A 14428-nucleotide genomic window follows, 5' to 3' on the forward strand; every position below is an offset into this window, starting at 1 on the left:
GGACATTTCCCTTCATACTGCCTTATTCTGTTAATCTAACATAATGGTAACTCAGAACCTAACACCAGTTCTCTTTGTGTGCAAACGTATAAGACTAGGCTTGAGTTTAAAAACAAAGAAATGGTTAAAAACAGCATTTAACAGTGAAGTGGGCTGGACTCTTGCCAGACCAGCTGTTGCTTTCCAAGAGAAAGGTCGACCCTTCCCCACACCCCTTGCAGCTCCAGCGCTGCCATCTCACTGCACTTTCAGCTGCCCAGCTGACTGAAGTTTTCCAAAAACATCTTAATGGAAGACCTCTGCAATCCAGCTGCCAGCTTGAAGATTCAAAGCCAGCAAATACACAACTTGTTGAAAAAGCTCCACAGCCAGAGTAACCAAAGGTGGTATTTCCTTGAAGGCACTGCACAAAAAAAATATGCATTTCCAGCACAGGCACTGACTAAAGCATGATAAGCACAATAAGAGATATTTGATGTTCTTGTATTGAGAGCACTGCAGAACAATCCAGATGCTTATCTTAATCCTCTAAAACAGAATTTCTGCTACATACATTCCTTACTGTGTTCACTTTAACAGCCTAGCAGTGCAGGCATTTAGTCAAGCCTATTTGTTCTTTGTGTGACTTGGCACTCTTTTCTTTAAGTTAACTGAGAACCCAAAGGAGAGCCTTCACTTTTCTGCAGAAACCAACTTCAAGGCCCCAGGACTGTCACCTCCCTGAAAACTAAGCAGGACAGACACAGGACCAGGGGCAGTGGGGTGCCAACCCTGTCCATCTGAGCTCCTGCTGAGAAAGGCAAGGTGCCAGGCCAGTACCTTGTTCTGCTGAAATGGAAGAGAATGCAATAACAGAACATGTCTCCACTGCCAGCAATAGCTGGTGGTTTCTTACTTCACACTTCTTGCTTGAGAACTATACAATCTCTATTAAAGAAACGTGCTGATTGCCTGCATTTAACTGTACTAGCCTCACGTTATTCCTCTCCTACAAAATCTGAGGTTTGAGTGCAGTTTTTCTCTTCTTCATTTTTCCTGCTGCCAGCCCTCACCAGCTGCCTCACACAGACGAAGAGCTGTGGCAGAGCAGCACCAGGGCAGCTCATTCCCAGTTGGTCTCATCTGGTGGATTTCTGAGATCTGACAATGAGTGAATTACAAGAAAGGAAGGTGGGTTAGAATTTTCTTTTTGGAAATACTTTGCACTGTGTCACGCACAATGAGTCTCCACATATCACTACTATTGCATTGTTGAACTTTGGGCATGTAGCTTGCAGGGATTTTTCTCTTTGTACATGATTGATTCTACACAAATTTTATCTGTATGCTTCAGGACACGTATGCTTCTTTTTCCTTTACTACTCAATAGATGAGAACTCAGTGATAAAGGTCACTGTTCATGGATTATTCAGTTGAGATTTCTACTTGTTCCTCTGTGTCCTAACATGAATAAAATTCTTCAAAACTGAAAACTTACTGAGCTAATCCAATGTCTCACATGTATTCCTTTAATTTGCAGCGCTGTGAATATGATATCAATTTCATGTGAAAGATTAGAAAAACAGTAGTGGAAGAAACATCAGTTAAAAGACGTGGTCTCAAAACGTTCCAGAATAAAAACACTCCTAATTTTGCACGTTATTTATAAGAACTTCTTCATATGTTTAGCAAATGGTACTTTATGCTGTAAGAAAATGCCAGAAGTAGTTTAAAAATAAACTATTTTTTTCCTACAATACTGTAGGAAAACATCATTAATCACCATAAAAACAGCCTTGCTTTCTTTAAAAAGGATGCTTTCTTAATTTACTTTGATGCCTATTACAATCTGCTACATATTAAACATTCAATAAAACATACAGTTGAGAAAAGTTAGATATTTTCTTTCCCAAAAAGAGAAATTTTGGTATTTTAGTTTTTATTGTCAACCTATATTGTAATAAAAACAAACAAGACTGTTTCAGGCAAAATGAAAATCTCCCAAGATGCAACTGTCGAATAACAGCATTTCCATTTTCTTCAATAAAACAGAACTTGTCAACATTCTTAACTGGAATTAATCTATTCTGTGCTCTAAACCAAATAAAGAAGGTTATTTAAACTCAGTCTGACATTAAATTGAATTTACATATGGTGCTGCAGTAGAGTACTGGAAGTAGTACAGGACTGAATTGCACGCTGCCAAACCAAGCCAAATGTACCAGTGGAAGAACCATGTTGCAGAAGTCTTTTCTTAACCTCTCCTTTTTGCTTTCATTACTAGGCGCTGTTAAAGATTTAAGATATTGGACTTAAATCTGCTTTCTGGATGACTAAAGTAGAAATTGCTACACTCTTAAACCTCTATGTTCTTCAGCTGTCTTCTTCCTTTATTCCTATCCAATGGATTAAGCCCCTGGATTGCCCCACATCTCTTCCAGGACAGCTTCCATTCCATACATCTCTTCCATTTCAACCTCTGTTCTAGACATCTAATATAGTAAAGATTCACAGAAACAAGAGCCTAAATGTCTTAAACTGTTAAAAGAAAGAGAAAAGCTAAGTTAAATGATTATACTACTGGGATGTCAACTATGTGAACTCTACCTTCTATAAATCCTTTTTATTCTATATCTTCAAATGAACACAAACCCACGGCTATTGACCTTTATGACTTCACTTCTCATACACAGTGACTAGCCAGTTGTTCTAGACTGTTATTTTAAAAAATAGACAGTTTATCTGAAGAACGACATGATGAAACCACACTGACTATTATTATTTTTGTTCATTTGAAGCAGCTTCTTTGAACCAGGATGATAATGAGATGATAACCATATTTATCCAGCTTTCAAGGTTATCACTAAGATCAACGGAAAAATTATGCCTGTGGGTGAAAGAAAATATTAACACTTGCAACATAATGAATGTTTGTAAATTTAATTTAACTTAAGTACTGTGTAGGTTTTCTGCCACACTTGTGATCATATCCTGTGACTTACAATTTTAATTACTTACTCAGCCACAAATATAAACACCTTGTCTTTCAGCTTATTAGGTAACAACAGGGAAAACAAACAAGCATAATTCAGATATTTTCTTAGCCAGGAATGCTGTTTAACTTGCTCTGACAATCAGTTCACAAGTGGTGTTCATAGACCACTTACAGATCAGCTACCTAGAAAAGGAAATAAATGAAGCCAAGATGTTCTTTACAACACCACAAGAAATAAATGATAATAATTCATGATCTAGTGAAGGAACCAGTCAGCAGTTCTTCAGCCACACATTTTTCTAGCTATCCATTTCTTAAAATGTTTTATTTTCCTGTGGACAGTCTATCATCAACCAAGTGAAAAATACTGCTTCAATTTTTTCTCAAAAGAAAACACAATACATTATTTACAAGAATACAAAAGTGTGTCACAAACAATAAATACAGAATCCAGTAAAAAAAAAAGTGCTATTACTAAAATATGCTATTGTGCATATGCATACTAAAATATGCTATTATGCTGAATTAGAATTCAAAGAACCTTTTAACCAAACACCTGTCTGACCAATAAAAAGCTCCTCCTTCCCTCTTCCACTGAATTATACGGCATCCACATCACAGTGCTCGAAACAAAAGATGGAACCCCTTCAAACAGCTTGGATGTGGCCTGACCTCAACTTCTATGAACCAAAAGTGTCACTGATAAATACAGCAAGTGGTTAACCAGCTAGTGTGATGCCAGTCTTGTGAACACAGTTCACTATGCAAACCAAAAGACTTTCCTGATAGGCCTATATAATTGCTTTAACAAAGTGACAGCCATAAATCAGCCATTGAAGAGGTTACAGTTTCTATTTTATTAATTTACCCATCTCTCTTCTAAAAATGAACAGGGATTTGTGGAAAAAAGTGAATCTTCAGTGAGTATTCTAATGCAGCACTCCAACAGCTTCATCTTGCACATGATTTTCATATATCATAGTGTAATGTGACAAACTGTTCACTAGTAATTAATTTACATCTCATAACACTGAAAATACCTTTGTCTATTTATACAGGCAACACTCAGGGCTATAATCAACAAAGTAACTCAAAGATGAATGCACTGACTTTAACTTCCCATTTCTAAATGCTCTACTAGTGAGAAAAGCTAGCTGCTTAAGAATAAAACTTAACAGAAAGGTAAATCCATGGAACACTCCAGCACCATTGCTGTGCCTCCTTTTAGGTCCTATAACACTAAAAGGAAAATAAATAAAACAATAGTGTTGTGTTCAGCTGATAGGTTTGGCAATCAGAGTGCTGAAGAACTGCTGTTCCAGTCATATTCGGACAACATCTGCCATTTACAGAATGCCATCCACATAAGTAGATAATCTAAAGATGCTCACATAATCTTGTATGCAACCTCTGTAAGTGTACAGAGAAAGTTTACAAGGACAAAAACTAGAAAAAATCAACATCCTAAGAAGTGAGGAGGAATAACTGAAATCTCTGCACCATAACGAGCCATTTAGTCATTCTGAACATCAAACAGCTTTTGCAGCTATTTAACCCACAAAGACTGCAAAAACTCCTGAGTAGCAAATTGGCAATTTTTAGGTTCATTCTGTCTACACATTGCCAACAGTCTAAAATAATAAGCACTGTTGTAGGTACACTAGCAAGAACATAAATAGAAAACATGAAATCACACATGCCACTAGTATTAATAAGTGAAAACAAAACACAGCGTGTATGGGAACTACTGAGTCACAGCTTGAACCTCTGATTGATCACCTGAGGTGGGCCATGAGTCAGCCAGAGGAGCACAGGTGAAGGCAATTTAGACCTATTTAAGAGCTACCAGTGGGGAAGGATCTCGTCTGGAGATCCCTCCTTCTTGTGTTTTGTGGTGAGCCCAACTAAGGGTAAGCCTTCCATTTATTCTCTTTTGTTATCATAATCTACTTTGCCTAACTCTCTTGTTTATTTTGTGATTGTAACATTTTAATATCCGTTGATTATATGCAGTCTGACCTCTTGAATTACCCAGGAGATCTGATTAAGTGCAATTAGATTCTGCCAATGATTTATGGGTTGCTTTTGCTAGTCTTTACTAGTGAGGCTTATGTCAGCCTCCAAGATATTCAGCTCTTGGGAATCTGCAGTCACCCCAGAAATACAAATTGATCTTGTCCCTTGGTGATTTGAGGGCATTAGAGTGCACTGTGCACCAGTGCTTTATATTTCTGTGGTTCTGATGTGCCAGGCCATCTAATCCACACAGCCCAGTACGCTCTATTATCCCTTTCCCCTCCCTGGCTGGGCTCAGGCCCCTCTATGACAGGTTACCTCTGTCATTCTTAAGGCTTTTGCCATGTCCAGAAGCAACTAGAGCAATCACCTTTATGGAGAAGTTCACCATGGTGCTTGATCTGTCTTGTAATTTTTTTATCTGTGCTTGAAGTGTGGAGTGGGTTGTTTGTGCCACTTCTTCATATCTTCTCCATAGTCACGTAGGTAATGCCAAAGGCAATATGTGTCATAGTCTTACTGTTGTCACTCGCTCAAGCAGAAGGACATCTTCTTTTAATAGCTGAGATGTCGGATAATGCAGACTGGGAGGGAACCGGTAGGCTGTTTTGGGAATCCTGGTCCCCATCAGGTGTATCTGATGCTGCCATGGATTCATTGGTTCCATCAGCAAAAAGCACAGTAGACAGTTTGTCTATTATGTCTTTTTGATTGCTCTCCATTTTGTCCAGTTCTTCAGTCACTTTTGCAGTACCTAAAACAAGCTCGCAGAGGGCTTGAATGTAACTCAAAGTCTTGAAGTTTATTGATCAGTTCATTTATAAAAGGTATTCTTTCCCCTCTGCCACACATTGCTGCTATGTGCTGGCGTGCCTTTCTGGTGCAGTCTTTGTGAATGTACACCACATGTTTGGTGTACACCTGACTTTCTCAGGATCACGCTCTTAGTCTGGATTGTCAGGAATGAATGTGTGGTCATGTAGCATTTGCACCACAGCGTACTCTCTCAAATAATGGATGCCTTTTTCTGTGTCAGCCCATTTCTTTCTATCAGTCATCAGATCATCTTTGAAGGGATACTTTTCTTTTATGGCTAACAGCATCCACTCCCAGAGAGTGAAGGCCTCATCCTGGCACGTACTTATACCTCTGTCAATGGCTGAGTCCCTGCCAATGCTACTCAGTTGGAGAGCTTCTCTATCTAGCGTCACACTGTTGGCCACATTGTCCCAATATCAAAGTAATCAGGTGACAGTAGGCTCGTTTGAGCCTACAGACAGCCTACAGACCTCAAATTTCATTCATTTTCAGAGTCTGAGTGGTAATGGTGATATCTTGCTCACCTCCTACTCTTCCAGGACTCGCTGTTACCCTCCTAGGCATTGGTGACTGATCTTATTGGGGGCCTCAGCTCTCCCTCTGGATCCCTTAGAGCTCAGAGCCACTCCTCTGGACCTCTTCCCTCCTCTTCTCTTACAGTATCTGCTTCCTCTACTTTCTCCTCCTCTTCCTTCTGTTCTACTTGAGTCAACTTTCATTTTACTTTCCATCCCTATAAGCATTAGCCAGGCCCCAAATCATTTGTGCCTCCTCAGACCTGCCTGAGCCACAACATCCCTGTCTCAAATATCTCTCAGGATCTTGCAGGTGTTTAGGAGTAAAGTTCCATGACACCAAGGATGTCCATCTCTCTGAAGTCTCTCCCAGGACCCTCCACCCTCTCTGCCACTCAGTATTCTCTCTGGTTTTGGGGAAGGCTTCTTCAAAATATGATAAATACAAATACTCAGTGAAATAATTAAAATAATGAACAGTATATTCAGGGAGATCAACATGAACAGATGAGCATTCAAAAACCACATAAAAGATTCAAGACAGAGACTGGGAGCCTGCTTAAATCTGTTTTTGCCTGCATTCTCCACCAAGCACATCACCAGTTTATGGGTTGATTTGGCCTGGTTCTATGACTAGTGAGGCAGAGGGGCCTGTGGGTCTGCACCTCTGGAAATGGGAAAATAAAGGGAAAGAGAGACAGGCCCCAAAAATAACAGTGGCAACAATCTGAGTAGAAATAAACTAATTTGCTAAATAAGATATCAGAATGCAAGACAACACGCTATAATACAATACAATAGAATATAATTAGAATTGCAGCTAGTAAATCAAATATAATGAGAGGGTATCCGAAAACTGAAGGCCTTACACTAATGCTCAGGCAAGATGTGCAGTTCGGTTGAGCAGCAGGGAGGAGAGCCTGGTCTCATGAGCTTGCCAGGGGCTTTATCCCTCCTCTGAACACAAAGTCCCCTGGGGTATATAGTTCTTCTTTTCCAGACAGGTTCCCAGAACTGGAGCATTAACCCTTTAACTCCCAGTGCACTACATGATGTTACGATGTGGAATACCAATAACCAAAAATCATAAACCCATGACAGATTCCAAGCTTTACAGTGTTGGGAACAGTGTTTCTAACCTAAATGTGTTTGTCATTAAATGTCAGTAATGATCTCGCATTACTTCACCTGAACTTGGTCTGCCTTTGGTCAAACACTATGATAGATCTGCAAGGTAATGGCATCTTCCATGGTCTTCTTGATTAAGAATGACATTTGTCCTACACAAAGTGCCAAAAGTGAAAAGAAAAAAAAAAAAAGCTGAAAAAGTCCCAATCTGAGGAAGAACCCTTTTATAGAAGGAAGAACTTCAGCACAGCCAGTTCTTCTAGCACAATCAACACAGGCTGACGAGAGGCAATACGATGACTCTGAAGTCTTAAAAATATATATATAAAATAATCCCCTGTGCCAACATCATCAGGATACATCCAGTATGTGAGCAGTATGCAAGGGCGAGTTCCCAGTACAGTGGGAGCTGCAGCTTGGTTAGCTGCTCTCTGAAAGATCCATGGGCCTTCACAGATACACGGCTCATGTTCATTCCGGCTGACACTGATAATTACTGTAGGATTAGAAAGCAGGCTACACAGGCTGCTTTATGACCATTGGAAAAACAAATCAATCCGCCAGATTCAAACTGGCATAGAAAAAATTAATCTAGATTTGTTTTTGCCAAAATTGCTTTCTTGCTTTCACTGTCACAGCTTCATTGAACTTCTTCCTGGAAACCAGAAGGGGGAAGGGTCACACCAGAAAAAAAAAAAGGCAGAAGAAGACACTTCTGTAGCTAATCATCAAGTTATGCAGGGAGTCAGATGAATATTTTAAGACTGCAAGAAGAATGGGAGACATTCTGTAGCACAGTGCATGGAAAGATTAGGACAGAAATGGAGAGATGAAATTAAAGAAGAAACATTTTGAGAGGGTTTTGATTGCTTTTCAAATATATATCTAAAAATTTGAGGAATTGAGAGTGGGGCTGGTCTCTTCTCTCAGGTGACAGGACGAGGGGAAATGGCCTCAAGTTGCACCAAGGTAGTTCAGGTTGGATATCAGGAAAACCTTTACAGAAAGGGCTGTAAGGCACTGAAACAGGCTCCCCAGGGAGTTGGTTGAGTCACCATCCCTGAATACATTTAAAAATCATGTGGATGTGGTGCTCAGGGATATGATCTAGCAGAGGATTGTTAGAGTCAGGGTAATGTGGCTAGGTTGTGGTTGGACTTGATCTTTTCCAACCTGAGCAATTCTATGATTCCATGAATTCAAGTATTATTGTAAAAAGCCATTATTTCTTATAACAATGAGTGGGTTTCTGTCTGGAAACACTGAAAGGACATAACTGCTTGTTCTATACTGTAGTTTCCTGTTCTCCTGTTTATTCCAGTGAATGCAAAAGCTTCATGTTGAACCTAAATCCCCCATCCTCTGATGGAGAACTTAAGTTCCAGCTATATTACGTGATTCCAGGTGGGAAAAAAAAAACAAAACAAACCAAGACAAGCAAAAAAAAAAGCCAAACCAACTTTCAAGGAAAAGATACAAAAGTATAATTATATTCCTTCTGAATTATACACAGTACCTGTAGTGGGGTCCACTGTGAAAAGAGAAGAAAATTCTCCTGGGACCAGCTCATATGTGACAGCTCCATATATGCCTGAATCTCTGTCTCTGGCAACAACATTGATGATCTCTGTTCCTGGTTCTGTGTGACTGCTGATGCTTGTCACGTAGATGGTTTGTTCAAAAACAGGCTCGTTATCATTAATATCTTCTATCTCAATGCGAACAAAAGCTTGGGCACTCAGCCCGCCCTGTTAGACAAATCAGAAAAATATTTCAGTATCATAAATGTACACAATAGAATGACACATCTAGCTTCAGCAGATCAGTAAAGAACACACTGCAACACTACTGAGCAGTGAAAATGTCTACTAAAAACAACAAAAGGTATGTGCAGCCCAAAATATTACACTAGGCCAGCTACATGCTCAGGACAGCTCCAGCATGCTCGCTGACAATACACTCAGAAGTTCAACTTCTTGCAACTGCAAAGTCTGCTGGTGATTTCATGTGGAAATCATCTTATGCATCATCTATTCCTTCAGAGCCGAAAGTCAGGGTTTAATAGCTTTTTTTCTATCTATGAAACTTTCAGATTTAAAAGCATGACCACTGCAACAATGCACGCAAGACTTTTTTGGTGTTGATTAGAAAAACATGTTGGGAGCAGACCAATGCTGGACAGCCAAAGTCCTACCTGCCACACTCCCGCCTGAAGAATTACGTAGGCATAAAGGACTGGACACACATGCACCTTGCACACACTATTTACACTACAGCGATGCATAGATGGAGGAAGGATCCTGCATGCTACAAAGTCAGGCTGGGAGCACAGTGCTCGGATGTGTTATGGCACATACCAAAACCGCTGACACAGATGGCATGCTGGTAAGTACAAATGACAAGCTATGCTGAGCAAGTCCAAACTTCATTTTGCTGTCACGGTAGCGGTGATATTTAAAAATAAATACATTGCATGTCTCCACAACCTAATCCTATGTGTTAGATACTGTATGGGAACTGTTGAATCATAGCCTCAACCTCTGATTGATCACCTGAGTCAGCCATGGGAGCCAGGGAGCTCAGGTGAAGGCTCCCTGAAATTCAGTTGTGGGTCCAGAAGGGGGGGAGCCTGTCTTCACCTCTCCTGGACCCCATTTAAGGGCTGACTGCCACTGGGGAAGGATCTCTCTCTGGAGGTTGCTCCTCTTGGAGTTTTTCCTCTGAGCCCAGGATATGGGTAAGCTTTTCCATTCATTTCAGGTTATCCCTTTCTAATGTGATAATCTTTCTAGCTGTATGCTTTCTAAAGACCAGCCTAACTTCTCTGTACACTTGTTGATTCTACCTCTGTACACTTTTAAACCTAATCATCACAGAAACCATCCAGTAATTCCGACTGGATGTTACCTTATGCTTGCACTATGTGCCAAACTTTTTGGGAATTTGCTTTTTATCTCCACAGGATCAGACTTAAGCCTGAGGGAGAAATACTGCTATCATTCTCCCTAGATTCTCATTTTCACTGTGGAGCGAGCGCTTCTCCAGTGCTGTGATCTCCATGAGAAGAAACCCCCGCACAAAAAGGAAACCTCACGCTCTGTTATAAGCCCACTACCAGACAATTCCTTGGGACTGTGGCTCCACAGCTTTCAGGTACTTAATGACAGGAATCACAAACCTTTATAAAGGAAACAGGGCAAGGAAGAAGTGAGGTCAAGAACAAAAAGCATCTAAAAAGATGCAACTGCAATAAATGAGTTACACTGCTTCTTCCAAGTCTCAATATTACTAAACAGACATGAAACAATGGCCTCTTCAGCCAATTTAAATTTATCATAAAGAGCTGTATGAAGACTAAAATCTTTAGAAATCAATTCACTCTAGCTATATGGGGGAAGCAAATTGGAAACCTATTACTTAATCTCTCAGAAAACACACCAAATTTTATGATGGATTCAGGCACAGCTCTTCTTGAAGCAGCAGTATAATCCTTCGCACGAGGCAAAAGCAATGTTAACCTGGTTATGGCCCAGTTCTTACTCTGCAAATGAAATTTTGTAAGTAACATCCTGACTGAGAAGGAGCAAAGTGCTTCTTCTAACTTCTGGATGTACTTCATAGACTCAAAAGCAAACAAAAAGTATGTATTCTGAAATATGAAGGTTGATTTAAACAAGTGTTTTGTTGACAGAAAACAACATTTGTCAAAACAAACAGAAAGCCACAGTTGTTCATTTTTAAACTGTTTCTCAAGCATGCAAGTATTTTAACTATTGCTTCAAGCAACAAAAGCTCACAATTATATCTGCTTCTTCGTCAGAATCCTGTGATTTCTGTGACCCACAGAATAAAGATGGGGCATAAGGAGTTTTCACCAAGGCAAAATAACTACGAGTAATATTTTCTGTTCTTGGATAGGATCAAATGTGTCAGAAAATAGAAAGCTGCCAGTACCACTCTTCATGCTGTTTCCAATAAACAAGTAACTGTGCTGCCTTGGAGGTTCTTTAGCTTCGTAAGTAGAAATGGTGCTGTTTTGAATATCCATGTTTCTTTTCGTTGACTCTGTAAAACACTTAAGAATCTGTCAGGATTTCCACTACAGCCTCCAATGCTTTTGTCAGTGAACAATACTGTTGAATTTTTGTTCCCAGCTCAGCTGTGACACACAGGATCTCTGACATGAAAATAATCTTTTCTTTGTTAAACTTAAAAGATGGTATGTCACCATCCAGTCACAGTGCTGTCAAGATGGAGAGACAGTGCCAATTATTTTAAAAGCATTAGCATCTTCAGAAGCTTTGCCTGCGAGTGTTGAGTGCTCATCTCCGTGTTTAATTGCTTCAGTGCAAAAGACAGTGAAATCTGCACAGGCAGCACGGCCTACTAAAAAAAAGGACAAAATAGGAAATATTTATTCATGTGCAAAGACAGTGGAACAGAAGAAACTGTACTTTCAACATTCTTAGAAGTCCTTCAGAATCTAAGTAAATACGAACTGACCTAACTGGCATTTGGTCTTGTTGAACCTCATCCCATTGGCTTCAGCCCAGCCATCCAGCCTGTCCAGATCCCTCTGTAGGGCCTCGCTACCCCCAGGCAGATCCACACTTCCAGCCAACTTGGTGCATCCGCAAACTTACTAAGGGTGCACTCAATGCAGGTGAAGTGTTTAATGAAACACTGTTTGGGTACCACCCCCTCATACCCCTCCCCCCCAGAAAAGAAGAGCTGTAACATAAAATTTGGTAATGGCATACTTGATGTTGATAGGAAATTTCATTACCTGCTATAAGTCAAAATTTAAAGAGTTCAGGACACACTCTGAATTTGCTCTTATAAATAAATAAATGTAGCATTGCCTGCCAGCCTGAAGCCTTAACTTCCTACCTTCTATTAATAATAAAATTTCCACTCACAATTTCATGATGAATTAGAAATCATGAGGGTTCTTTTTTTGTAGTTTTGTTATTATTTTTAAAGAAAAACATATATTATGTCATGGTTTTATGATTTTTGGTCAGTATTCCACATCATAACATCCAGCCCATAAACCATTGACATATGAAATATGCAAAAATTTATTAAATGTTAATATTTTAAAATAGTAAACGTTAATTAAAAAAACCTTTCACTGTTTGGGTGTGCTGTTTACTTCCTTGTCCCTTGGTACATTAAAGCTCCTATTACACACAACAGACCTTGAAGACATTACGTGCAATTACATATCAAATATGTGGTGCAGAAAGAAAACCCTGGCACAGTACTGCAGTCAGCACTGTAGGGCAGCTTTAACAAAGTGTTCTGTGACACCAAGGTCAGTCTTTGCACAACACACGAAGCTCAGTCTTTTCTCTGTAACTTTTCAAAGATGTGCACTTTGCTTATGCGTTCTTGATGCATTTAAGCTGAATTTTGAGAAATGTTTCATAGCAAGGAGTAAATGACAACACCCATTCACGTAAGGCCACACAGAATCCAGAGTAAACACAGCAGATAACCACCCTGAGTATGCAGTACAGATGTGATGGTAATCGCCTTGTGCCTTACTGAGCAGATTCACTTGTGTATGCAATTAGATCTGAGTACTGATCTACTTTAAAGAACTGTACTTAAAAAACTTATTTTACTTTCTACAAGCAAATCTGATTTTGAAGCTATTAAAAAAGACAAGTTTCCCAGAAAAAGATGGAAAGACGAACAACTCAGAAACCTAGAAACTAGAAAATACACCCAATGTGTTCTTATCTTACTACTGATTAACCACAGATGAAAAGAAGCATTCTCGTTTCTTTTATAGGGAATGCAAGATGTTCAAGTTTTTCAGCTGCTGCATAGTCACTGTAGAAGGTTCAACACACCACTCACAGCCCGCTTTGCTCCCTGTCACCCAAGTACCACACATATCCTGCAACCCGCACAATTAGGAGTTCTTAGCTGCTGCATCAGTGTCTGCTGCCAGCTTGCAGTGGGAGGGCACACAAGAAGCAGCCCCATTTAGCTGATGGGCACATGAAGCACCAAAGGCTAGCAGGAGCCATGGGGATCCATCTGAAATTAGATCAATTCAAGCTCATACTGATGCATGCAGATCTACTGCTGTGAGGATGCAGTGGAGCACCAAGAAGGGAAAGAGCATCCTTCCTGTCCTCTGCAGGTTTTGAAACTGCTTGCCACAGTGATGAAGAGGGATGGCAGACTGGTATGTGCACCATATCAGCCAGAGAGATGCTTATTGCTGGAGTTGGCCATCCCTGATGGAACCTGTGCAAATGTAGATAATCAGGTCTTCCTCAGTTACTGGGGAAAACTGCAAGGAAAAAAGTTTCCTGTATAACAATAAATTCATGTTAAGATTGAGTACACAGAAGGAGTAATGGAACATCAATATGCACATGTAACAGTTTGGAGATTCCAGTGCAAGTAGGAAAAACACAGTGTTCAGTCATGTTTCAAAAGCAAGCAAAAAAACAAGCGTAAGTAGCTTAGCAAATGTAACTTGCGTATGTTCAAAAAGAAAAATTAGTAATCAGAATAATTGCTCCCCCATATCGACTTTGTCCTCCACACCACACTTGAAAACACAAATACTTTTACTAGAATCCCCATTTTCTCCCTATTTTCCTTTTCTGAGACTTGGCTTTCCACTGTAAGTTTGATCTAAACCTCTCAAACATTTGTGAAGGTTTCCCAAGCAAAGCCACTTGATCAGAGTTTTTGTTTGTTTGTTTTGGGAGGGTGAGGAGAAAAGCAGTGGAATGTTAATATCAACATAAGATTTTTTTTTTAACTGAAAGTTCAAAGCTTCCCAAAATGCCTGCTGGACTCTCTGATGTGCTACGAGTGCCTGACACAGCTGTTTGCAGCTGGGGCTGGCAGTGCAGGTTGGCTGGGAGCAGGGACAGGCAGCTGCTGTGTTGCACTATGTGCAACTACAGGAGCAGTCTTACTGTCTGACACAACCAAAAAGACCCGA

The 14428-nt window shown here is 40.0% G+C and overlaps 1 protein-coding gene across 1 annotated transcript in view; it reads right to left on the minus strand.

Annotated features, from left to right (window-relative positions):
- DCHS2 (dachsous cadherin-related 2) overlaps window positions 1-14428 on the minus strand; it is an 87690-nt gene that overhangs the window by 43113 nt on the left and 30149 nt on the right. The window contains 1 exon segment of the mRNA XM_042870506.1: window positions 8969-9200. Within this exon segment, the coding sequence (XP_042726440.1) occupies window positions 8969-9200 (232 nt within the window).

This window comes from Lagopus leucura, unplaced genomic scaffold, assembly GCF_019238085.1.
Source record: "Lagopus leucura isolate 7727_CA_CO unplaced genomic scaffold, USGS_WTPT01 Super-Scaffold_100004, whole genome shotgun sequence".
NCBI classification, from domain to species: Eukaryota; Metazoa; Chordata; class Aves; order Galliformes; family Phasianidae; genus Lagopus; species Lagopus leucura.